The sequence below is a fragment of the Chiloscyllium punctatum genome, chromosome 45, assembly GCF_047496795.1.
Source record: "Chiloscyllium punctatum isolate Juve2018m chromosome 45, sChiPun1.3, whole genome shotgun sequence".
In the NCBI taxonomy this organism is placed as follows: domain Eukaryota; kingdom Metazoa; phylum Chordata; class Chondrichthyes; order Orectolobiformes; family Hemiscylliidae; genus Chiloscyllium; species Chiloscyllium punctatum.
Window position 1 is genome coordinate 12,596,938 of NC_092783.1, and position 27,177 is coordinate 12,624,114.

The window sequence follows — 27,177 nt, forward strand, 5'->3', positions numbered from 1 at the left end:
TTGACTGTGGCATGGATTCTGCTCTTGATCCTCAAATGAGGGGGAAGGTGAAGCTATGTAAAGTGTTCCCACAGTGTAGTGCACACAATTAAGCAGGAAAATGCTGGACAAGGGAAGTGACTTTTCAACATTGACAACACCTGCCAAACAATGATAGCAATTTCAGACACAGAAAGTACTTTGGATAGCAGCTTCACACCAGTCCTTGTCTGGGACTCTTCAATTCCACTGATCAAAACCTCTCTACTCCATTAGTTTCACTCAAAAGTTATTCCTGCTGTCACTCACCTCAGTGACCCTAGGGAATTTTTCTTAACAGTTCAGGAAATAGGTACAGTAGCAGGAAAACCAAGAATTAAAATGGCGGGAGATGCAAGATGGCGGTGATCTAATAGGTCTGCCTTGCTGAGCTTTGCACCATAACCCAGGCAAGGTGGTGCTTTTACCCTCCCTTTATTAGTTATTTTGGCAAAAATCAGTAATTTTAAGTCCCCAGAATCTTTGTGCCTTAGTTTTGGCAATCAGGGAGTGATGACGAAGAGAAAAGGGCCTTGTGGATCGCTACAAGCAAGGCATTCCCCTGCAGCAACAGATACGCCTGCAGCTGCAGTGTTGGCCTCTGCGAATGTCCCTTTGGACCTACCTGCACAGCACAGCCTGGTCTCGGAGTCTGTGAAACTCAGAGAAAAGATCGATTCAGTGATGGAGGAGACTCAGACCAGGCTGGAACCGATCATGCTGCAAACGCATGAGCAAGAGATCCAGTGTCTCGGGCAGCGCATGGAGGAGGTGGAGCAGCAGACTGTGGCTTCAGAGACTGCAACAGAATCCTCGATGGGTCAGGTCCAGGCCTGAGAGAGGCAGGTATGGACCTTAGTGGAACAGGTTGGCGGAAGAACATCCGCTTTACTGGGAGGCTGGAATGGGAGGAAAAAGGCCAACTAGTCAGCTTTCTGGAGCAATGGTTCCCACTCTTCTTGGGGATGGAGGTTGAGGTGGGTTGAGGATCGGTCCAGCGCCCCCACTCAGTCCTAGTGTGACTCCAGCATTACCGAGATAAGCAAATGGTGTTGGAAGCTTCCAGAGCACTGGGAAAGGATACACAGGCCCTGATCTACAAGGGATCAAAAATTATGTTTTCAGGACTTTTCTGTGGCTGTGATCCACAAGAGAAAGACCTTCGATGAAGTAAAGAAGAGGCTGAGAGATTTGAATATTCAGTATTCTGTAAGGTATCCCCAGAGGAGGATCTGTGCACAATTTTGATTCATCAGAAAAGGCAAAGCACTTCCTGGACACTTTAAAATAGACTGGTTGGTTCAAATAATATGGACAATAGTGTTTCCTTTGTTTTCTCTGTTGTTTACCTGGTTTTGCTCTTTTAATATATGGGGGTCCTTTTTCTCTTCTTTCTCCCCTCTCATTGTCTCTATTCACCCCCCACCCACTTTTTTCCCTTTTCTCTCTCTTGGTTTGAGATTGGGGGGGGGGGGGGGGGTTTGGGGAATTTGTTTTTTTTTAATCAGTAATGACTGGGGTTGATGTATGGGTGGGATGGGTTGAATGCCCACTTTTAATTTTCTTGTTATAAGCTACATGTATTCTTCACTTTGTTTTGCCTGGGTTTGGGGCATGGCTTCAGCTAGAAGGAGCCATGGAGGGGTTAGTGGGTAGTGTGAGAGCCCCCTGTGGGCAAGGGGGTAAGTGTCCTCTTATTTGTTTTATGTGTTGGTTCAATGTAGAAATAGCTTTCAGAAGTTTGGTAGTTTGGTAGTTTACTTTGGTAGTGTTTATAGTTGTATTTTCTAGTTTATACGTAACTCTAACTGTTTTCACTCGGCGCGTTATGAGTAGGGTTCTTCCTCTCGGAGAATCGCGGGCTGTCTTGGACGGCTATGGTTAATTGTTTGTTTAAATGGAGCACCTGGAATGTTAAGGGGGGGGGAGGGCGTCATTCACCGATTAAGAGAAAGAAGATACTTTCGAGCCTTAGAAAAGAAAGGGTCAATGTAGCCATACTGCAAGAGACATATTTAGGCGATAAGGAATATTTAAAGTTACATCAGGGAGGGTTCGGCTGGGTGTTTTTCTCGTCCTTTAATTCTAAAAGCAGAGGAGAAGCTAAACCCATCCAGAAGAATCTTCAATTTCAGCTGTTAGACCAAATTAAAGACGATTTTGTGATCCTCAAACCTTTAATACATGGGGAGGAGTACGGGACTTTGAATGTTTATTGCCCCCCCCCCCCCGCCATACCCCCTCAAACTTTTATCAGATGCACTTTCCAGGTTGATGGCCCTTGGAGTGTGCCACATGAGGGAGACTTCAATCATCTTATGGACCCTGAGGTGGACAGGATGCTCCGGGGTCTCGCGGTCATATCCCCACAATCCAGACAACTGCTGGACCTTAGTGGGGAGCTGGGACTGGTGGACGTTTGGCGATGTCTTCACCCTGAAGGTAGGGACTTTACCTTAGTTTCTAACCCACACAAGTGCCACACTAGGATTGACATTTCTTTTGCTCCACCTGCCTTTTTGAATTCAGTGCTGTCCTGTAGAATTGGGAACACAATAATTTCTGACCATGCGGCAGGGTATCTGGAGGTTAAGGCCAGATGCAATTGGACAGGCTTGCAGCATTGGCACATGGATCCTTTCCTTCTGAAGGACAGTAAATTTATTGAGTACTTTTTACAGAAATTTAAAGTTTTTTGATATATTAATTTGGGTATAGCCAGTAATCCATTGGTGGTCTGGGAGACTGCCAAGGCCTATGCAAGGGGTTTATTTATTTCTTACTCGGCAACCCGGAAGTGGCAGAGGGGAGAGCAGCAGCATATGCTTGAGGCCTGGTTGAAGGCAGCCAAGATAGCATACTTTAATAGGCCGTCTGTGACCAAGTTGCAGTGGATTACAGCTCTCAGGGCTGCTCTGAACGCTGCCATCACCCAGACAGCAAAGAGGGAGATCTCTTTTGCGAAACAGAAGTTAATTGAGTATGGTGACAAGCTGGGTAAATACCTGGCATGTCTGGCCAGGAAGAAGAATGCCCCCCAATCTATTACATCCATCAGAGAGTGTGCTGGTACTCTTGTGATTCCAGAAAGATTAATGCGGCATTCAGGAAATTCTATTCTGAGTTGTACCAGTCGGAGGGCTGTGAGGACAGGTTGGCGAAGATGGAGTTCTTTTTCAAGAACTTGGATCTCCCAGGCGTAACTGCAGAGCAGGTGTCCCTTTTGAATGACCCTCTGATAATCCAAGAGATATAAGAGGCGGTGAGGCAACTCCAGAGCAGTAAAGCGCCAGGCCCAGATGGATTTCAGAGCGCGTTTTATAAGGAGTTTATAAACATGTTGACTGGGCCAACGTTGGATATACACAATTATTCATACAGTCAGGACTGCCTCCGATCCTCTCGGACAGAAGCTAATATCTCCCTTATTCTCAAGAAAGGGAAAGCTCCAGAGGACTGTGCTTTGTACGGGCCCATATCACTGTTAAGCATGGATTTTAAAATTCTGTTGAAAATGCTGGCAGTGAGGTTGGAGAAGGTCTTTCCCTCTATTGTAAAGGTGCACCAGACAGGTTTTATTAAGGATTGCAGTTCCTATAATAACATTAGAAGAGTACTGAATATGGTCCAGGTGTGCCAGCAGAGGTCGATTCTGGGATTGGTAGTCTCCCTAGATGCAAATAAAGTGTTTGACTGGGTTAAGTAGCCATGTCTTTTTTATGTCCTGGAATAGTTTAGTCTTGGGTAAGTCTTTGCCAGGTGGGTGGCAGTATTATACAGTGACCCTAAGACAGCGGTTTTCACTAATAGCATAAGGTCTGACAATTTTAGTATTGGTAGAGGCAGCCGACAAGGGTGCCCCCTTTCACCGCTGCTGTTTATATTAATGATTGAGCCATTGGCAGAGGCTATCCGGAGGGACGCCAATATAGTTGCTCTGGATGTAGGACTGGGGGCGGGGGGGGGGAGCATAAAATCACCCTTTATGCAGACAACATTATTCCTTTTCTATCTAATCTGACAATGTCTGTGCCCCATTTAATACAAAAGATTAATTTATTTAGTTCTTTCTCATGGTATAAAATCGATTTTATGAAGTCGGAGGCCATGCCTGTGGGGGGTCTTATCAGAGTACCTGATCTTGGGGGTGGAATCTGATTCCCTTTCAGGTGGTCACAGGGAGGTTTCCTGTATGTAGGCATTTTTATTACTCTGGCCTTTCATCAATTATACAAAGTTAATATTGTGCAGTTTGCTGGAGAAGATAAGACAGGACCTTTAGCATTGGGAGGCTCTTCCAATATCTTGGTTGGGTCAAATAGGTCTGGTTAAAATGAATGTTCTTCCTCATTTATTATATCCCATGCGAATGTTCCCTCTGATGTTACCCAGGCAAGTACAATGGAGGCTTAACAGTTGGCTCGGTTCTTTCATGTGACGTCATAGACAACCTCTAATTAAGCTTGCTAAACTGCAACTTCCACAGGAGAGGGGGGGTGTGGACTTACCAGAAATATCAATTAAATTTCCTATTATCCTATGTGACTGATTGTGCTTGCCAGGACCTGAGGTCAATTTGGCTGGACATCGAGGCCTCCCAGGCAAAATGTCCCCTCATTAATTTGTTGCTTATGGACAAGATAAGGACTGTCACGAAGCATTGCAGAAACCTGATTGTCCTTAACACGGTTAAAGCATGGAGAATGAAGTGACAAAGCGAGGGCAATTTATATAAAACTTCCCTTTTTATTCCGATAGCAGGAATGCCAAGATTTCGGCTGGGATTGATGGATTCTGGCTTTAGGTTCTGGGAGGCTCGAGGAGTCTCCTATTTGGGAACCTTACTTGAGGGGGAGGTCAAGATGTCTTTCGATCAGCTGAGCCAGAAATATGCATTGTCCAGTCGGGACCCTTTGGTTATTTTCAGATTAGGGACTTTATACAGAAAAAGACTACATTACTGGCTAATTCCTAAAAGTCTGATGTGGAGAGGACAGTACTTCGGTCCACAGGAACTCTCTTGATCAATACCATGTACTATTTACTAGGAGGTAATGTCTCGAAGGTCATTGAGCAGCTGTGTGGGATCTGGACTCAGGAATTAGGAGTGGAGATCGGGTCAGAGGCATGGGAGGATATTTGGGAGAACGTGAGGAAGATTTTGATTTGTAATAGGACGCAGGCTATGCAACTGAAGGTTCTCCACAAGGTCAATTTGGCATCGGAGCGGCTTGTGAAATTCAAGAAAGGAGTATCTCCAATGTGCCCCAAATGCAAAACAGATGTAGGTACTTCTACTCGTTGCTTGTGGTCATGACACAAGCTTCGTAGGTATTGGGGTGTTATAGCGAGTGCTTTGGAAGGGGTCTTGGGAACCGAGGTCAAGGTAGATCTGGTGTCCCTCCTCTTGGGTCTGCCGAATCTGCTCTCTTTAAATGTGCATGGGAAGAAACTGTTGAATATTCTTTCATATTGTGTGAGGAAGAACATTCTGATGAGCTGGATATCAGAAAACACTCACCAGGAATTTTGAGATGGTGTAGGTTAGTTATGGAACATATCTCCTGAGACTTCCTTTCAAGTATTGTGCACCAGAAAATGGAACTTCTTTTATAGGACATGGTAGTCCTTTTTGAATTATATGGACACGGACTTGTCGGCTTTTTTATTAGGGCCTTGGTGTAGCCGCAAGGGCTGTGTCTGGTGGGCCGGAGACCCCTGAGATGAAGAATCCCAAATAAATACGGGTACGCCAATGATGGGAGCTTTGGTAGGGTTGTGCTGAGTGTTATAATTTAACTTAGTTCAATCTCATTTAATTTAGTTTATTTTGGTTCATTATTTATTGAATTGTAGTATGGGTAGATTTTTTTGTCCAATTTGTTTGTGAAGTAGAGTAGTAGTTTGTTTATTGTTATTACTGTTATATTATAGGATTGTTATACTATTTTATAATAATTCTATGATTTTGTAAAAAATTTAAAATCTTTTTCAATAAAAAAATTAAAAATAAGAATTAAAATGGTTTTCAGTTTAAAAATTTTAATTATTTGCCGGTCAGATTCAAGGGTATTCACTTGCCTTCAGTCTAGCCGTGCTGAAATCCAGGAGAAGATGGTATGTTGTCAGGATACGCAATCTCAGCTTCAGGGAATTTAACTCCTCTACACGCCTAAATGCACCTTGTCTGGGATAATTTCTGGGACAGACTTTCCTATTCACAGATGCCAACTAAGTTCCTATACGTTTTCAGCTTTTTCTATAGAAGATAAAACCTGGACTAATGTGAAATCTGTCCTGTTCAGGAAATGTTCAATTAGCCAAGCTCCTGAATTCGGCTAGGATTTCTACTTTTGATTGCTGGGAGTCAGGTCCTGCTCAAGTTGCCAGTATTTAACTGTGAGCCTGGATGGTGAATGGTGTTCAATCATAGAAGCAACGATTGCCCCTGCTTCTGGTCAAATGACCTCATTGATTTATCTGTAAACAATGTGGAACCCGACCTTCTGTCCGTGAACCCAGAAGCCTGCAGTGATGTACCCAGTATGAGACCAGAATCAAACAAGGGACCCTCCCTCAACCTTTCATTTCAGTTTCTCACCAGATAAACTTGCGTTGTGTGTTTTACTTTAATTATAAGACCTTAAATATAGCAGCAAACAAAGCCCTCCTTTCACCTGTTATATCTTCTTTTCTTATTTCTGCTTCAAAATCCAATGTTATTCTTGTCACTTCTTTTCCTGGGGGATTACGGGTCCGTCGGCCTTTTGCTTTCTTGGAAGAATCACATTTTAGGTTTATGAATGTAACCTGACAGTTGTCGGTACAAGGGAAGGCGCCTCCTTCATGAAAAGACAAGAAAACAAAGTTCATAGAGTCAGTGATATCAGAGGCAATACGCACTGCTCAATAACAACAAAATTTCTCTCCTGTTCTCCCAAATGTCCTGCCAAGTATTTATCCCAAAATCAAAGGTTTTGTGATTATGTTTTCATTTTGTGCAAGGGCTGAACAAGACTCAGGCCAATCATAGCCTGCAAAGGGCAGGAATGCCGAATAATTAGTCTAAGGTACACTCACATTCTAATCGAAGCAAAAATGGAGAGGCTCAAGCAAAACAAAGAATTAAATGGAAAAAACAACTACCAAATGTTTTGTACCTGTGATAACTGGGCGCCCACTGTCCTGCTTTCCCTTAATGCGTGGATGAAGGTGACACTTCGCATCTTTAATCTTGAAGGAAGCTCGATGTTTGACCGGGACAGCTAAAGTCTCTAAAATGAAACAACATAATTTAAAGACATCTTAAGGCAGCATTTAAATGCAAACTAAGTCGCCATTCATGCAGTTTCCATTGCCTGCTGTATATACTTGGCAATACAGGGACATTTAACAGAACGGCGATATGTGGGGCACTTTTACAATCTGGCACTCCCAATGAACATAAGAACTTAAAATCAGGAGGATGGTCATATCACACACTCCCTTGAACCTGCTCTGCATTTCTTAAAATCACAACTGAATTTTAGCATCAACTCTTTTTTTTTGTGCCTATCCCAATATCGCTCAATTCTGTGAATGTCAAAAAACTTAATGAACTCGTCTTGATTGTGTGCAAAAACTGAGCATCCCTAGCTCTCTGTAAATGTACAGCTGGCAGCAGTAGTAGGCCATTTGACCCCAAGAAGCATGCTCTACCATTTAATGAAATCATAGCCAATCTGATTGTTGCATCAACTCTCTGTCCTGTTTTTCCAACTGCATCCTTCTTCCTCATAACCCTCCATTTCTTTGTGAAGAATTTCTCCTTATGTCAGTCCTCAGTGGCTGACTCCTTATCCTGAAACCATGACTCCCTCTCCATCCTGTCCTCAACATTCCAGCCAAGGGGAACAACCTCTCAACATCTACTTTATCAAGTCCTTTAAAGATTTTATTCCTAACAATGTGATCACCTCTCATTCTTTTGAACTGCACAAAACACCAGCTCCTTTGACTTGGTGCTCATTCATTTAACAGCTGTCTTCTCCCAGGATTAGATGGAGTGAATCTTCATTACACACTCATCAAGGCAAGTGTACCTACACTGGAAAAGAAGACCAAACTGCACGCAGTACTCTAGAAGGCAACTCTATAAAGCCCTGCATAATTTCAGCAAGGCTTCCTTACATCTTTTACTGCATCACTCTTGCAATAAAGACTCATTGCTTTTCAGGTTGGCAGTGCTTAATCCTGTCAATGTATCCTGCCTAACCTTGGGCTAATCTCTGCCTAAAACGCACTCCAGTTTATGTAATTGTGTACAGGGAATGCAGACAGACTCAGAAAATCTCCTGCAGAGAGTGATATGGGGTCAGTGACTGCTGGAGTCTTGCTCTACAATGAGAAACTCCATACTAGGACAAAAACATTGGTGCTAAATAGTGCAGCTCTGACCAAAATGGCTTACGCCAACAAAACATTTCAGCAATACTTATGAGAGTAGGCCAACATTTTGTCAGGGGCTTACCTACACAGCCTGTGATGTTGGCGTTGAGTCGTTGTTGAGCATCAGCCCTCCTTATAGGAGCCCCGCAGCTCACAGTGTAACTGTTATCAGAACCTGGCAGAAACGGGAACAGTAGAGGAAGAGACCTATATTTACTGACGGCAATTCACTGTTTGAAGCACGTGCAGAATAATTATACTGAACAACAGTTACAATTCTCACTCTCCAGGGTAACCTTCTTCCCTCCTAAAGGTGGTGACCGATGCTGATTTCTGCAATGTTGGACAACTTCGGGTTTTGTGCCCAGCTGACCTCTCTTCACTTGCGAAGTTATAACATGAACTCTGACAGGATCTTCAGTTTTGACAGGACATCAAAAGCAAAGCCTAATCCTGGTTTCTGTACTGTCCATCCATGCCATACATGTACACATACACTGACATACGCACACAAACGCTTGCTCCCACTGGAGTCCCACCTTTACACAAACTGCTGGCTACTGGGGCTAACTGCTTTACCTATGACTCCACTAGGGAGTGCTAAGTGAATTGCTGCACAAAAAAACCAGCATGGATTTGATGGGCTGGTGACCTCCTTTTTGTCGTTATAACTTTTCTCATTGAGAATAATGAATTCAGTTCAAGCTGGGGGGGTTACACTTTCAAAGAGTCAGGCTGATTCCTTGGCCTTTAAAAGTGGCAGGTGGGACCCGAATGCAGAAGCTGCATCTCTGTTTCTGGCAGATCCCATTTTGCTGGCAGTGGAAGAGGGTGGGGACTGAATCATGCAGGGGAAGAACTCGAGCTCAGCCAGGCCATTTGACATTAGTTCTTAGTTCAATCGGAAACCATAGTGACTGTTCTAAAGCTTATCCCGAAGTGTCGGTGTCACAAATTGATGGAGGGGACATAACCAGTTTTCAAGGACACATAAAAGTCTATAATTTATTATGATCTGAAGTTGTACAGCATGTTATATATCAGTAGCCTGAAGAGCACTGGTGTGATGACATTGCCTTAATTGACCTCCATTTGTATTCATACTGAGTCTGTTGTGGATCTGTTGGTGAGGATGATGGCTTGCATGTTGTGCAGCAGGCAGAGGATGGTGACAAACTTCTCTGGGCAATCAAATTTGAGAAGGACACTCCCTAGTTTGTCTCAGTTGGCAGAGTTGAATATGAGTTCAAAGAAGACCACATATAAAGATTGCTGCTGTTCTCTGCACTTTACTTGACCTTGCCTTGCTGGGAAGGTCAAGTCCATTGTGCCTCTTGATGGATGACATCTGCATCATGACTCTGGCAGGAACTCTTCAGCCCCTGGGAAAAGGCGATTGAGGAGGATCCTTGCAATCACCTTCTCTAGGACAAACCTCTGTACATCTCTATGACTATGACTGTAATCGGGCTTATCTCCTTTATTAAATATGGCTACAATTAGAGTCTCAGAGATCCTTGGAATATTTTCCTCCTTTCTGGTGAGGTCATATATTCATACCCAAAAGTGCTTCTTCAATGGATTTTAAATTCCAGTGGGAATTCCATTTGTGCTGATGGTCTTGTTGGCTCCGAGCTGTCAGATTGGCTTATTTAACCACATGTCAAACCAGAGATTGGCTACCCCTAGTTACATGGAACTACCTGGATGCTGAGGCGGTAGCATGCTATGGGATGTGACCAAGGCTACCCACATTAAGGACTGTGTTTCTGGTGAGAAGATTCTCAAAGTACTCCATCCATGAGGGCTTGCTGTCCTTGATTGAAATCAGTCCATTCTTAGCTCTGAATGGGGTAAGTTCTCACTTGGGTCAGTGATGGGTCTTGACTGTATTGAAGAATCCACACGTGTCAGGACTATCGACCAGTTGTTGAGTTTCTTGCGCTTTTTCCACCCAACATTTCTTTCTTTGGGTCACGCTTTAACGTTGGACCTCGGCCTTCATTTGTCTGTAGACTTGTTTTCTTTCCTTCAAGATTTCGTAGTGTTTACAGTTCAAGATCAGCTTACATTTGCAATTTATTAGCTCTTGGACCTCCTGATCATTCTTGTCAAACCTGCCTTGATGCTTCCCTTTGGAGAAAGCCAAATTCTCCTCACAGGTGCTGTTTATCATGGATATAAGGGCAGACTGAACACTGTGAATGTACTGTGGTTCCTGTTCATTTGTGTGCTGCCAAGTTAACTGTGGGGTGCTGACTGAGTTATTCTTTCTTCGCAGACCCCTTGAGTATGGGTTTATGCCGTGGTCCTGTTAGGTGTCACTCACAGAGTCCACGCTATGATGATGATGCCCACTCTGAACTCCAAATTATTTTCAAAATTTGTGTCCTTCCCGTGTGAATCACTGCATCATTTAGCTTTTCCCCTTGATACAGGATTTTATGGTTTGAATCCCGCAGTCTCTGATTATGTTCACTTACTGGATGAACTCAGAACCCAAGATCACTTCCACAAATCCCTACCAATGATTCTCACAATGCTGCTCACTGCACTGTATGAAGAGGCAGATCCTTTGTCAGATCCCACTTAGATCACCATCACTGCTCACCATGTTGTGTGTGCTGCCATCAATATCTTCTTGGTATACCTTTCTCCATGGCCCACGTGGTCTAGTGTAGGTAAAGATAGCCAACTTATCGAGTCACTATAAGAGTCTCTCATAGCAAACATGATCTAGTTCATTGTATCTCTGCAACTATTTACTTTTACAACCTATGAGGAGAGACTGTGAGGGTGACCTGGTCTTAAGTCTGAATTCTTTAAGAACTTTGTGACTCTTTACTCCAGTCCTCATGGCATCATCAACGCTTACTATACTCAAGCAACTATTAACCCTTTCAGACCTGAGTACAACTGTAAAATTGGGAGCAGCCTCTGCACCCAAGCCATAGTAAAGTTTTGCTGTAGTTTGATAAACAATCACCTACCTTCAGAAGAAAAACTCAGGAAAAACATGGCTCCTCAATATCCAAGTTAGAAATCATGGCAGTCAGTGAAAGTTTTACACATTCAATACATATTTAACAAACAAAAGTTTTAAAAAAAACAACTTTTTAATGCCTTGATGAATGTACTCCCTGGACTGCCCTAAGCAGCATTCAGAAAGATGGAGTTAAAGACTGAAGACTCCAGGGATGATCTGAAAGACTGGCAACTCAGCTTCCACCAGTAAGGAAGGACATCCAGTGGCCTCATGTTGAGCCTAAAACACTGAACAGAATGTGGGTTTCTCCTGACTTTGCACGAGGCCTACCTGCCTGGAAGTGAGCCTTGGAGGCACAGCTGAGTGAGCAGGTTTCTCTTTTCCCACTCTTGATGCAGGAAAGTTGCGCTCGGGGAGGATTGGAACCCAGCAAGCACTTTGCTGCCTCTGAAAATGTCAAAGAAATCAGTGTCACACATCTTGAAAAACTACAGAAAAGCTGGAAAATGTTTAAACTCAAAACAAGGGACAAAGGAGTAATCTTAAACTAAAGAGATTGAATGTAAAATCAGGGGAGTGTCTAATCTAAACCTGTCAGTTTCCCACTGGGAAGATTAAGTAAAATATCAAATAAAATGTTTACTTTATTCTGAGAGGTCAGCACAGAGCACAGCAACAATTGAGCCCATTCTAATTTCCCGCAGGATCCAACAAGTCCAAAACGTTAAGCTGACACAATAGAACATAGAACATTACAGCGCAGTACAGGCCCTTCAGCCCTCTATGTTGCGCTGACCTGTGAAACCAATTTGAAGCCCACCTATCCTACACTATTCCATTCTCATCCATATATTTATCCAATGACCATGTAAATACCCTTAAAGTTGGTGAGTCTGCTACTATTGCAGGCAGTGTGTTCCAGACAGTCCCTTACCATTCTCTGAGTAAAGAACCTACCTCTGAAATCTGTCCTATATCTATCACCCCTCAATGTAAAGCTATGTCCCCTCGTGCTAGCCATCACCATTCACGGAAACAGGCTCTCACTGTCCACCCTATCTAATCCTCTGATCATCTTGTATGTCTCTATTAAGTCACCTCTTAACCTTCTTCTCTCTAATGAAAACAGCCTCAAGTCCCTCAGCCTTTCCTCATAAGACCTTCCCTCCATACCAGACAACATCCTGGTATATCTCCTCTGCATCCTTTCCAATGCTTCTGTATCCTTCCTATAATGCGGTGATGAAAACTGCGTGCAATACTCCAAGTGCAGCTGCATCAGAGTTTTGTACAGCTACAACTTGATCTCATAGCTCCGAAACTCAATCCCTCTACCAATCAAAGCTAACACACCATATACCTTCTTAACAACCCTATTAACCTGGGTGGCAACTTTCAGGGATCTATGCACATGGATACCTAGATCTCTCTGCTCATCCACACTACCAAGAATCTTACCATTAGCCCAGTTCTCTGTATTCTTTTTACTCCTTCCAATGTACTCCTTCACACTTTTCTGCATTAAACTCCATTTGCCACCTCTCAGCCCAGCTCTGCAGCTTATCTACGTTCCTCTGTAACCTGCAACGTCCTTCTGTACTGTCCACAACTCCACTGATCTTAGTGTCATCTGCAAATTTACTAACCCATCCTTCTATGCCCTCATCCAGGTCATTTAAAGAAATGACAAACAGTAGTGGCCCCAAAACAATATTTCAGCGGAGCCTTTTGCACCCAAGCCCTAAGTTCTGATAAGACCAGCCGTTTTCAGAAAACCCTTAAAAGGTTCCAATTGAACTTTGCTGAGGAATGCAGAAGCCCGATTGTTGATGAAAGGCGAGTTACTTGAATCTTACTAATTTCTTGGTTACAACTTATTTCTTGGTTACAACTTGCATAAGTAGAGATACAAAAACAGTTAAAAATGAAAAAAATATTCAAAACTAATTGAATAAAATAAGGATGGAGGGTCAGGTGACGTGTTGATCTGCATGCTGTGGGAGCTGGTGGACCCCATTGTGGTTCCCAGCAACCATGTCTGTAGTAAATGTTGGTTGCTGGAAGAATGTCAGCTCAGAGTTGATGATCTGGAGTCTGAGCTTGTGAGACATCACGGAGGAGGGGAGAGTTACACCCCTTAGACTAACTAACTCAAATTCAGCCAGTGGTCAGGGACAGGAGGGTGTGGCTAAGAGTGAGGCAGGCAGAGGGATTCAGGAGCCTCAGCCTCTGACTTTGTCCAATAAGTTGAAGAGTGTTGCTCCCTCTGTGGACGGGAATGGGGACTGCAGGGAGGATGAGCCAACTGACTGCAGCATTGTGGTGCAGGGAGCCATTCAAGTAGGGGTAGAAAAGGGAAATGTTGTTGTAATTGGGGATAGTATAGTTAGAGGCATAGACACTGTTCCCTGTGACCAGGATCGAGAGTCCCGAAGGTTGTGTTGCTTGCTTGGTGCTCAGGTACGGCACGATGGCACAGTGGTTATCACTGCTGCCTCACAGCGCCAGAGCCCTGGGTTCAATTGCCGCCTCAGGCAACTGTCTGTGTGGAGTTTGCACATTCTCCCCATGTCTGCATGGGTTTCCTCCGGGTGCTCTGGTTTCCTCCCACAGTCCAAAAATGTGCAGGTTAGGTGAAATTGGCCATGCTAAATTGCCCATAGTGTGAGGTGAAGGGGTAAATGTAGGGGAATGGGTCTGGGTGGGTTGTTCTTCGGAGGGTCGGTGTGGACTTGTTGGGCCGTAGGGCCTGTTTCCACACTGTAAGTAATCTGATCATCTCATCTGGGCTGCAGATGAACTTGGAGTGGGAAGGTAAAGATCCAATGTTGTGGTTCACGCAAGTATCAATGCCATAGACAAAACAAGGGTAGGGAGTATGAACTGCTAGGAGCTAAATTAGAAAGCAGAACCAAAAAGGTAATAATCTCTGAATGACTACCTGAGCCATGAGCTAATTAGCACAGGGTCAATAAGATTAAGCAGGTAAACGATTGGTGTGGGCGAAATGGTTTGAATGCCTGGGACATTGGCACTAATACTGGGGAATAAGGGACCTGTCCCAATGGGATGGTCTTCATCTGAACCGTGCTGGGACTAGTGTCCTAGCGAATCACATAACTAGGGCTGTAGACAGGGCTTTGAACTAAAGTGGGGGGGGGGGGGGGAGGTGAGGGTTCAGTTACAGGGGAAATTAGAAGGAGGAGATAAGACTACAGAACTCAGGAGAGGTTATTACAGACACAAATAGGACAGAGTGTATGGAAAGGGTTAGCAATCAAACTTCAAGCACACTGGACAAATGAATGACAATGGGAAGAGGGATGGTGAGTACAGGACTGAAGCTATTATATCTGAATGCACGCAGTATAAGGAATAAGGTAAATGAGCTTGTGACACAGATTGAAATTGGCAGGTATGATATAGTGGGCCTCATGGAGGCGTGACTGCAAGGGCGTAAGGATTGGGAGCTGAATATTCAAGGATTACATCCTACTGAAAACATAAGCAGGTGGGCAGAGGGGGTGGGGTTGCCTTATTACTAAAAAATGAAATTAAATCAATACAAGAGACGAAGTAGGGTCAGATAGTGTAGAGTCTGTGTGGGTAGAATTGAGGAACTGCAAAGGTTAAAAAAAAAGGTTGGAGTTGTGTAAAGGCCTTTAAACAGTAGTCAGGAGCTAGGACATAGATACACCAGGAGATAGAAAAGATATGTAGGGAAGGCAAAGTTACAGTGATCATGGGGAATTTCAATATATAGGTGAACTTGGAAAATCAAGTTGATAGTTGACTGCAAGAAAAGGAATTTGTGGAATGTCTATAAGATGGCTTTTTGGAGCAGCTTGAGGTGGATCCCACTAGGGAACAGGTTTTAGTGGCCCACTAGGGAACTGGATTTAGTGTTGTGCAATGAGGCAGACTTGATAAGGGAGCTTAAGGTGAAGGAACATTTAGTAGGCAGTGATCATAATATAATTGAATTTACTCTGCATTTTGAGAGGGAGAAGATAGAATCTGAGGTAACAGTATTACAGCTGAATAAAGGCTACTAACTTAAACCCTTGCGAAGAGCTCTAGCAAACCTCCCGGCTGGGATATTGGTACAACACCAGTTCAGGTACAATCTGTTCTCCCTGGGATCTGTACAAGGAGGACAGGTTGCGCCTGAACTGGTGGTGTACCAATATCCTGGACGGGTGGTTTGCTAGAGCTCTTTGCAAAGGTTTGGCAGGGGGATGGGAACCGCAGCTACCAACCAGAGGATGGAGTGGCTGGTGAGCAGGCAGATACAGTGTGCAGAGAGTCTGTGAGGAAGGATAGACAGCTGATAGGGCAAAGTTGCAGTCAGTGTGAGGGGTTAAAGTGCATCGAATTTATTGCAAGAAATCTCAGGAACAAGGGTGATGAACTTAAACGCATGGATCAATACTTGGAGCTATGATGTTGTGGCCATTACAGAGACTTGGATATCACAGGAGCAGGGATGGTTGTTGGATGTTCTGGGGTCTAGATGTTTCATAAGGAATAGGGAGGGAGGTAAAAGAGGTGGCGGAGTGACATTGCTAATCCGGGAAAGTATCAAAGCTGCAGAAAGGGAGGTTGTCGAGTAGGGTTTGTCTACTGAGTCATTATGGGTGGAAGTCAGAAATAGGAAAGGAGTAGTTGCTTTACTGGCATTTTCTATAAACTCCCCAGCAGCAACAGAGATATGGTGGACCAGATTGGGAGACAGATTTTGAAAGGTGCAGAAGTAACAGGGTTGTAGTCATGGGTGACTTCAACTTCCCTAATATCGATTGGAACCTCCTTAGTGCAAATAGTTTGAATGGAGCAGATTTTGTCAGGTATGTCCAGGAAGAATTCCTGACTCAATATGTAGATAGGCTGGCTATAGGGGAGGCCATATTGGATTTGTTGCTTAACAACAAACCAGGTCAGATGTCAGATCTCTCAGTGGGAGAGCATTTTGGTGATAGTGATCACAACTCCCTAACCTTTACGATGTCATGCAGTGGGATAGGAGCAGATGGCATGGAAAGTATTTAATTGGGGGAGGAGGAATTATAATGCTATTGGAAGGAACTGTGCAGCATAAATTGGGAATAGCTATTCTCAGGGAAATGCATGACAAAAAAATGGAGACTGTTTAGGAAGCACTTGCTGCGAGTGCTGGATAGATTTGTCCCACTGAGGCAAGGGAGGGATGTAGGGTGAAGGAACCTTGGATGACAAGAGATATGGAACATCTGGTTAAGAGGAAGAAGGAAGCTTACTTAAGGTTGAGGAAGCAAGGATCAGACAGGGCTCTAAAGGGTTGCAAGGTAGCCAGAAAGGAACTGAAGAATGGACTTAGGAGAGCTATAAGGGGCATTAGATATCCTTGCCGGGTAGGATTAAGGAAATTTCCAAGACGTTCTACATTTATGTGAGGAACACGAGGTTGGCCAGAGTGAGGTAGATGGATCAGGGATATTGGAGGGAACTTGTGCCTGGAGTGGAGGAGTTGGGAAGGTCTTTAATGAATACTTTACTTCAGTATTCACTAGTGAGAGGGACCTTGTTGTTTATGAGGACAGTGTGAAACAGATTGATATGCTCAAATAGATTGATGTTAAGAAGGACAATGTGCTAGAAAGTGTGGAAAACACTAAGAAAGATAAGTCCCCTGGGCCAGGTGGGATATGCCCAAGTTTTCTACAGGAAGCGAGTGAAGAGATTGCTGCGCCTTTGACGATGATCTTTGCATCCTCACCATCCACTGGAGTAATACCAGATGCTTGGAGGGTGGCAAATGTTATTCCCTTATTCAAGAAAGGGAATAGGGATAACCCTGGGAATAAGGTAAAGATGAGGACTACAGATGCTGGAAACTCGTGTCTGGATTAGAGTGGTGCTGGAAAAGCACAGCAGGTCAGGCAGCATCCAAGGAGCAGGAAAACTGATGTTTCGGGCAAAGGGCTTTTGCCTGAAATGTCGATTTTTCTGCTCCTTGGATGCTGCCTGACCTGCTGTGCTTTTCCAGCACCACTCTAATCCATAACCCTGGGAATTACAGACCAGACAGTCTATGTCTGTGGTGGGCAAATTATTGGAAAGGATTCTGAGAGGCAGTATTTATGATTATTTGGAAAAGCATAGCTTGATTAGAGATAGTCAGTATGGCTTTGTGAGGGGCAGGTCATGCCTCACAAGCCTTATTGAATTATTTGAGGATGGGACAAAACACATTGATGAAGGTAAAGCAGTAGATGTGTATATGGATTTTAGCAAGGTGTTTGATAAGGTTTCTCATGGTAGGCTCATTCAGAAAGTAAGGAGGCATGGGATACAGGGAAATCTGGCTGTCTGGATACAGAATTAGCTGGCCCATATAAGACAGAGGGTAGTAGTAGATGGAAAGTATTCAGCCTGGAGCTGGGTGACCAGTGGTGTTCCGTAGGGATCTGTTCTGGGATCTCTGCGCTTTGTGATTTTCATAAATGACTTGGATGAGGAAGTGGAAGGATGGGTTAGTAAGTTTGCTGATGACACAAAGGTTAATGGAGTTGTGGATAGTGTGGAGGGCTGTTGTAGGTTGCAACGGGACATTGACAGGGTGCAGAACTGGGCTGAGAAGTGGCAGATGGAGTTCAACCTGGGAAAGTGTGAAGTGATTCATTCTGGAAAGTTGAATTTGAATGCAGATTATTGGGTTAAAGGCAGGATTCTTGGCAGTGTGGAGGAACAGAGGGATCTTGGGGTCCACATTCATGGATCCCTCAAAGTTGCCACCCATGTTGATAGGGTTGTTAAGAAAGTGTATGTTGTGTTGGCTTTCATTAGCAGGGGGATTGAGTTTAAGAGCTGTGAGGTTATGCTGCAACTGTATAAAGCCCTGGTTAGACCACACTTGGACTATTGTGTTCAGTTCTGGTCGCATCGTTATAGGAAAGATGTGGAAGCTTTAGTGAGGGTGCAGAGGAGATTTATCAGGATGCTGCCTGGACTGGAGGGCATGTCTTATAAAGAAAGGTTGAGGGAGCTGGGGCTTTTCTCATTGGAGTGAAGAAGGATGAGACGTGACTTGATAGAGGTGTACAAGACGATGAGAGGCAAAGATGGAATGGATGGCTAGAGACTTTTTCCCATGGGCGGTAATGGCAATCATGAGGGGGCATAATTTCAAGGTGATTGGAGGAAGGTTTAGGGGAGATGTCAGAGATAGGTTCCTTTCACACAGACAGATGTGTGCGAAGAATGCACTGCCAGCAGTGGTAGTAGAGTCAGATACAATAGGGTCATTTAAGCAATCTTGGATAGGCACCTGGATGATAGTAATATGATCTTAGAGTAGGTTAAAAGGTCAGCACAACATCGAGGGCCTGTACTGTGCTATACTGTTAAAAAGAAAGGAGCCTAGCAGGAAAGACAATGGAACAGCAATGGTAGGAGCTTCTGGGAGTAATTCAGGAGGCACAGCAGAGATTCATCCCGAGGGAAAAAGAAGCATTGTACAGGGAGGATGAGGCAACTTGGCTGACTAGGGAAGTCAGGGAAAGCAAAAAAGCAAAACAAAAAGCATGTAATGTGGCGAAGGGCAGTGGGAAACAAGAGGATTGGGAAGCTAACAAAGACCAACAGAGGACAACAAACAAAGAAATAAGGAAGGAGAAGATTAAATGTGAGGATAAGCTAGCCAGTAATATAAAGGAAGACTGTAAGAGTTTCTTTAGATATATCAAGAGAGCAAAAGAGAGGCAAAAGTGGACATTGGGCTGCTGGAAAATGGTGCTGAAGAGGTAGTAGCGAGAACAAGGAAATAGCTGAGGAACCAAATAATTACTTCATCAGTCTTCACGGTGGAAGACATGACTAATTTCCCAAAACTTCAAGACAGTGAGAGGGCAGAGCTGACTATGGTGGCCATCACCAAGGAGAGGATGCTAGATAAACTGAATGGGCTGAAAGTGAATAAATCACCTGAACCAAATGGACTACTTCCCAGAGTTCTGACAGAGATACTGAAGAGATAATGGAGGTGTTAGTGGTGATCTTTCAGGAATCACTAGAATCAGGGAGGGTCCAGAGGATTGGAAAGTCGCTAACATGGCACCTCTGTTTAAAAAGGGAGAAAGGCAAAAGATAGAAAATTACAGACTGTTTAGCCAAACCTCTGCCATGGGTAAGATCCAGGAATGAATTGTGAATGATAAAATATCTGAATATTTGAAATTGTATGGTAAAATAGTGCAAAGTCAGCATGGTCTTATCAAGAGAGGTCATGCCTGATAAATGTGCTATAATTCTTTGAGGAAGTAACCAGGAGGTTAGACCAAAGAGAGCCAATGGATGTTATCTATCTGGAATTCAAGAAGGCCTTTGACAAGGTACTGCACAGGAGGCTACTGAGTAAGGTAATGGCCCATGGTGTCACAGGCAAAATGGATTGAAGCTTGACTGTCTGTCAGAAAGCAGAGCGTGGGGATAAAAGGATTCTTCTTAGGATGGCAGCTGGTGACAAGTGGTGTTTCACAGGCTCAGTGTTGGGACCACAACATTTCACTGTATACATTAACGACCTAGATGAAGGAACGGAGGGTATTCTGGCTAGGTTTGCAGATGATACAAAGATAGGTAGAGGGACAGGTAGCATTGAGGAGGTGGGGAGGCTGCAGAAGGATTTGGACAGGTTAGGAAAATAGGCAAAGAAGTGGCCGATGAAATACAATGTGGGAAAGTGTAAGGTCATGCATTTTGGTAGGAAGAATAGAGGCATGGACTATTTTCTAAGTGGGGAGAAAATTCAGAAGTCTGAATTTCAAAGAGATTTGGGAGTTCTAGTCCAGGATTCTCTTAAGGTAAACTTGCAGGTTGAGTTAGTAGTTAGGAAGGCAAATGTAATGATGGCATTTATTTTGAGAAGACTTGAATATAACAGCAGGGACGTACTTCTGAGGATCTATAAGGCTCTGGTCAGACACCATTTGGAGTAATTGTGTGCAGTTTTGGGCCCCATATCTCAGGAAGGATGTACTGGCCCTGGAGTGTGTTCAGAGAAGGTCCATGAGAATGGTCCTAGGAATGAAAAGCTTAACATATATGGAATGTTTGAGGACTCTGTGTTTATACCAGTTAGAGTTTAGAAGGATGAGGGAGGATCTAATTGAAACATACAGAATACTGAATGGCCTGGGCACAGTAGATGTTGGGAAGATGTTTCCATTGGTGGGAGAGACTAGGATCTGAAGGCACAGTCTCAGAGTAAAGAGAAGACCTTTCAGAACAGCGATAAGGAGAAACTTTTTCAACCAAAGAGTGGTGCATCATTGTCACAGAAGGCTGTGGAGGCCAGGCCATTGAATGTATTTAAAACTGAGAAAGATAGGCTCTTGAGTATCGAGGGGATCAAGGGTTATGGAGAGAATGGGGTTGAGAAACGTATCAGTCATGATTGAATGGAGGAGCAGACTCGATGAGCTGGATGGCCGAATTTCTGCTCCTCTGTCTTATGGTCTTACTCTTTTGCTTCACTTTATTTTTTCCAACAGCAATCTGGACGGTCAACTTGCTTGAAGTGTGGCCCTAACTGAAATTAATAATGCCTGGCCATTAACGAATGCATTGAGCACAAAGGCATTTCAAAGCTGGATTTGTGAAATATTCGGGAAAATAAATTGGAGTGAGAGGAGAAGAGCTCATGTCTCATGGGCTAAGGATTTATGCCGCCTTTGATAGGAAAAGACATCAGCGGCTGGTTCCTGCCTCTGGATGTTGTATCTTTATAAATATTCTATTGCAGCAGTATTTAGAGCACCAATTGGGGTCTGCTACTAAAAGGTACTTTATCCTAAATCCCCCAAGGGAGGACGTGTCAAGGTCACAATGTGGGGATGTTAGTAAACTTCTGTTCAATGAGATGCCAGGCATAAAAATCTTCAATAACCTCAGACTGAAATTACAGTGGAAAATGTTGATACAATGGAAAATCTGACTTTGTGCAAACGATCTGTGTAAGAAATGATCACACAGGGACTGGGAACATCTCTGTCCTTTATCCCCAGAAGTAACTCTTTAACACAATCACAGTCATTGTCAGTTCAGTTCCTTCAGACATATAAACAGTAAAGCCTTTTAAGAATAACACATTGGAAAGTGACATTTCTCTGAAAGTGAACAGACTAAGGTAGCAAGAATTGGACAGATAGAATGTTTTAAGGAAAGCTTCCAGTTGGAAAGTTCCACACTCTATAATAACCTGTTGCACAATTCATGCAAAAGTCGGCCCAAACATTCACTGTATGCATAACATTTGTGCTTAATTTTCCTTAAACCATCCAACCAAGCGTTTAGAGTGATGAAAGAGCTACAAATAGTTTTTCTTAGTCTGTGCCAGTATTGGCACTTGTTCTGCCATTGAAGAAACTTATTAAAAACATCAGTCATTTCAATAACCATGCTTCTAAGACATAGATATGGGAGAAAATATTAAAAACATCTTTTATTTACAAAGAATAATCAAACAATCATGCCTGTTTTAATCTTAGATATTTCTGGACCAATAATTTGAAAAATGCTTTGTTCAAAACTGGGTAGATGGCAACATGAGGAAAACAAATGGAAATAAACTCGATTTGCTCTGAGGAGCAAGTGTAATAAAGACAGAAATTTGTCTGTGTTTTCTAAATTTCTCTGCCTTGAACCTTTGAGAAACTCCTCAAAAACCACCACGTTACCAAGCTCCTGGTCACCTATACTAGAATCTCCTAATGTAGCTCAGTGCCTAATTTTGTCTGATATTACTTCATCAAATGACTTCAAGGCAGTATGTAAATACAGGCTATTAGTATTATTGAATGACATGATATGCATTAAATATATGAAGCAACTGAGTAAAGTAACCCTTGCTTTGAAAGGCCAAGTGCAGTGAGTGATGGCCTTGAAGAACAGAATGTGGGTGACCTTCCCTTCGTTTTTGGCCAGGACTACTCGCTCTCCCTCAATCAAACTTTGCCTCCAATGTCATGCCTAGCTTGGGGGGCAAGTGACCCCAAGATAATCTTGCCATCTCTTTTTTTGATGTTCCCATCCTGAATAAATACTCACTCCTTTCCAAAAAGAAAATATACCATCTGTGTTCAAACTATTTGAAAATAATCTACATAACAACAGTAATGACAGGTCAGATTAATTATTTATTTGTGAAGCACTGGAGATTTGGTGAGACACGTTAGGTGGCCTATAATCAAGTATTTCTCATGAAGACGACATTACAGGATTGCTACATCCATTAGTACCACTAGAGGACACCAGAGATCTGAGTTCGTCACATACCCACACAATCTTTCTTATTCCAGTGTAGTTTGTAACCACTGCTGGGACAAGAGCATTGATAGCTTCCCAGTGTATTAACACAGCCGTGCTTACAGCCACCATGGTTCATGCTGCATTCATCGATATCTGAAAAAGGCACAGGCAAAATTAGTCGGCTTATATTAAGCAAGTCTATTCTAGCACAAGCAACTTTGTCGTTTGTATTTTTTTCAGTGGAACACTTCATGACTTTGTGTGTCGTACCTCAGCAGGGGCCATGCTAATCTTCTTTGTACCATTCCAACTTTAGTTTCAGGTCTCAGCTATTGTAATGTTAGTATGACAGCAGCTCTGGGTATCTCTTGCATTTAGATTCCCCAAAACCATGGTTTGGATGACAGGTGACTGTATGATCCTACAAACATGGGTATGACTGGTTCTATGCTGCATAAGTGGGTTCCAGGGCTGTTTGTGGTGGTACCACATCCTCAAATGTTTGATGTGGGAAGATCTGGAGTTTCTCAGTGTCTGCGTGGGTTTCTTCCGGGTGCTCCAGTTTCCTCCCACAAGTCCAAAGATGCGCAGGTCAGGTGAATTGGCCATGCTAAATTGCCCATAGTGTTCAGGGATGTGTAGGTTAGGTGCCTTAGTCAGGGATAAATGTAAGGGAATGGGTCTGGGTGGGTCAGTCTTCCAAGGGTCAGTGTGGACTTGTTGGGCCAAAGGGTCTGTTTCCACTCCGTAGGGATTCTATGGATTGAGGTGGTAAAGCGGTAATTGTAACCAAACAGTTTGTACCTAACATAGTAACATATGCTGCATTGAACATTATCTGAGCTTTCAAGGTGATGTTAAGAATGTTCACAGTTTCTCACCTTGTCTTGCTGTAGTGAGAGATGATTTGCCAAATACCAATAATCCCCTTTCATCCCTTCAGCAACATACACTTATTAAAGGTCAATATAAATGATCCCACTAGATGGAGTGGCTGCTCAAGAATATTTATATACAGTTCTGTTGGTGAAAGGGAGACTTTGCTTCTATTTCCTGAACTAACCTGCTCAGAAACAGACCAAGTTGTGGTGATGTGTAGACGCCAACAATTCAGTGGCACATGGGGTTGGCACACATTTGAGTTCTTTCACAGAGCATACAGTTGATCTTCTATGACTGTGGGAAACCAAGTCCCTCGCTCAGCTGGGGAGAGATCTGGCTCAAAGCACTGTGCACCCAAAATAGTGAAGGAAAATGGGTAAACTTAATCTAAAAAAAAATCATCCTCCATAGGTAGCAGACAGCTGGTCATAAAACAACAAGGATTTAGAAATATTTCAGAAACAAAGGGCTGTATCTTATGGTTTTTGGCCAAGTCTGAGTTTGTGGAAAATTTTCACCTGAAGCCTAGCTTGTCTTCTTAGTGTATCTTACCAAATTCACCTACCTACTGCACCCTATGACATCCCTGACATCTGATCCTAGCCCCAACTTACCATGCCCATCTTCCCAGTGTGCTTGTGCTTAGTTTTAAGAGGCCATTGGGCATCAGGAAAAGCACAGCAACTCAAAGTTGTCCTCTTTGTTCAACAGCAGACTGCGAACATGTCAGAGAAGGAGACAATGCCGTTGTGAATCTCCAACAGGTTGAGAGGCTAGTGTGGAGGAGAGGAGAACCAGCAAAGGAGACTGCACCACCAGACCCTGCCAACCTGCTCCAAGGTTACCACCCAGGTATAGAGGTATGGCCAGCAGTGCCAGAAGGAAAATGACCAATGATCTCCTCCACTGTGCCAATTCAGGTGCAACACTCCTTTTTCTGCTACCTCACAATCACTATCTCGGCTACTGTACCAACTTCCAACCAGGCTAATGCCTCACATGGATACAGAGCAGTGCCAAATGGCACTCAGCTGGAGGAGGAATACACATAGGCCCCTCAGAGAGGACCTATCTCAAACCTGTCTATCTATTCCAACTCTTGGAAATTCCCGTTGAGGAATTTCCACATCTGGCTCGGCCAGACACAGTCACTCTGGGATCACCCTGCCAAACCTCCAGACCTATACATCAGGGCAGTGCCAATGTGCTGTGCTTGTTTTGCGCTTATTTATACGTGGCACTGATTTGACCTGACACCTGGATATTTGTCTCACTGTGTAGCCCTGATGTCATTGTTACGCTGTCAAGCACCAATTCATGTCCACACACAATGGTTCATGGACAGAGGTCAGTGCTGAGAGCCTGCTGGAAGCAAGATGAACACTGCATACACATGGCTGTTCTGTCCTCCTCATACAATATCTCTATTCCTTTGTGGCCTCTGTGTCCAAAAGTGTAGGTGTCGATGAGTCATTCAGAAAGGTGCAAAGAGGTGCAACACACAAGATTATTGAGGGTGGGGTGGGGCTAGTAGTTTATTCAGATGTCCAAGCAACAGGGTCTCCACAGGTCTCCGTCATGTACAGTAAATGGGTCTGTATGCAACGTTCTTCCCCTTTAAAAGCCTTATTATTGGTGGGTGCTACAGCCTCCTTTCTCACTTGCCCTGCCCACTCGCAGCTATTTTCTTTCTCTTGTGCATTTCTGATTTCCAGCACGATGGAAGGTGACAGTCTCAGCCTGACTCTGCCCGAGCTTCCAAGCAGCCAAAGCCCCTTTCTGTAAAGCCTGTAAGTTACACACCTCCTTAGCCCCCACACAAATCCATCTACAGCACGATCCCATTCCTATTCATGCTTTACCATATCCCCCCTTTTGCAGAAACTGACGTCCCTGTTCACAACTGTCATCTCCCCCACATCCACCTTCACCCTCCAGTCCTAAAGCCTAACTTGCAGAATCTAGTTCCGACGGCAATGGCTGCTCTTACTCCGCGCCCCTGCCTGTCATTTCACAAATCCTCTTTGTTCCTTAATTTCTGAAGCTGAAGTGACAGACTGACTGTGGTCCACACACTCCCATCATTCTCAGGTGACAAGTGCCCAGATCCCTGACTGGTAGATGTACATTTCCACTGCTGCATTAGCCCTGCTGTTTAACTGGCTGCTATGGAGCGATGGGACTGACCGTGACCCACTCCCCGAACTGCAGAGACACGGACCCCCGACTGAGAACACCTCGACCAGACGCCTGACCATAGCCAATTGTCTGGTATGGCATTGGAGCCTGCCCTTGACTTACTGTGCTAGGAACCCCTGTCTGTCTGACTGGCACCACCAGACCCTGCCAACCTGCTCCAAGGTTACCACCCGGGTCTAGAGGAATGGCCAGCAGTGCCAGAAGGAAAATGACCAATGATCTCCTCCACTGTGCCAATTCAGGTGCAACACTCCTTTTTCTGCTACCTCACAATCACTATCTCGGCTACTGTACCAACTTCCAACCAGGCTAATGCCTCACATGGATACAGAGCAGTGCCAAATGGCACTCAGCTGGAGGAGGAATACACATAGGCCCCTCAGAGAGGACCTATCTCAAACCTGTCTATCTATTCCAACTCTTGGAAATTCCCATTGAGGAATTTCCACATCTGGCTTGGCCAGACACAGTCACTCTGGGATCACCCTGCTAAACCTCCAGACCTATATATCAGGGCAGTGCCAATGTGCTGTGCTTGTTTTGCGCTTATTTATACGTGGCACTGATTTGACCTGACACCTGGATATTTGTCTCACTGTGTAGCCCTGATGTCATTGTTACGCTGAGTGGTGCCTCCATTGACTATGCTGAGGATGACTCCCCTGAAACCTTGTGACACAGCTGCCTGCTTGCTGCACAATGCACAGGGTACAGAGTGAGACTGATGGAGCACACTGCCACACACACAAATATCCATCCCCTTCTTAGTGAGGACTGCTGACCAGCAAGGCAAGCTACGTGGCCATATGACTATACAAACTGACACAGTAAGGCAATACAAGGCAAGGCATGAATCTGTGAGCGTGCAGGTCGACACTAAGTGAGTGAGTGCTAAGAGAGCAAGGAATGAGATGCAGCGTGGTTCAGTCTATGAGGTGGGCCCCTGTCGGAGCCCACCAGATGTCCCTACTGCAACCTTTCAATTGTAGTTGCCAGTGCACCCTGCAATACAAATGAAAAGTACCCTGCCAGTGCATTAGAGAGGTCACCAAGATCACGAGTCATAGAGTCATACAGAGAGGAAGCAGACCTTTTGGTCTAACCAGTCCATGCCGAACATAATCTCAAACTAAACTAGCCCTACCTGACTGCCCCGAGCCCATATCCCTCCAAACCTTTCCTTTTCATGTATCTATCCAACTGTTTTAAATGTTGCACATGAACCATCCTCTGTGTAAAATATTTGCCTCTTATGTCTTTTTAAAATCTCTCTCCTCTCACCTTAAAAGTGTGCCCCCTAGTCTTGAAATCCCCCATCCTAGGGAAAACACAACTACCATTAACCCTACCTCGGCCTCTTATTATTTTATAAACTTCTA

The 27,177-nt window shown here is 44.0% G+C and overlaps 1 protein-coding gene and 1 non-coding gene across 4 annotated transcripts in view; both read right to left on the reverse strand.

Moving 5' to 3' along the window:
* The window catches only part of LOC140467163 (signal peptide, CUB and EGF-like domain-containing protein 3), a 377,653-nt gene that overhangs the window by 37,113 nt on the left and 313,363 nt on the right, over positions 1-27,177 (reverse strand). For all 3 annotated transcript variants that reach the window (XM_072563295.1, XM_072563294.1, XM_072563296.1), the window contains 5 exons: positions 22,745-22,870; positions 11,762-11,878; positions 8,528-8,620; positions 7,179-7,292; positions 6,696-6,860 (listed from right to left, as the gene is read on the reverse strand). In XM_072563295.1, coding sequence (XP_072419396.1) covers positions 6,696-6,860; positions 7,179-7,292; positions 8,528-8,620; positions 11,762-11,878; positions 22,745-22,870 — 615 coding nt within the window. The remainder of the gene's footprint in view (positions 1-6,695; positions 6,861-7,178; positions 7,293-8,527; positions 8,621-11,761; positions 11,879-22,744; positions 22,871-27,177) is intronic.
* Positions 22,951-23,055, reverse strand: LOC140467532 (U6 spliceosomal RNA). The gene has a single exon (XR_011955493.1). It is a non-coding gene; the product is annotated as a U6 spliceosomal RNA (small nuclear RNA).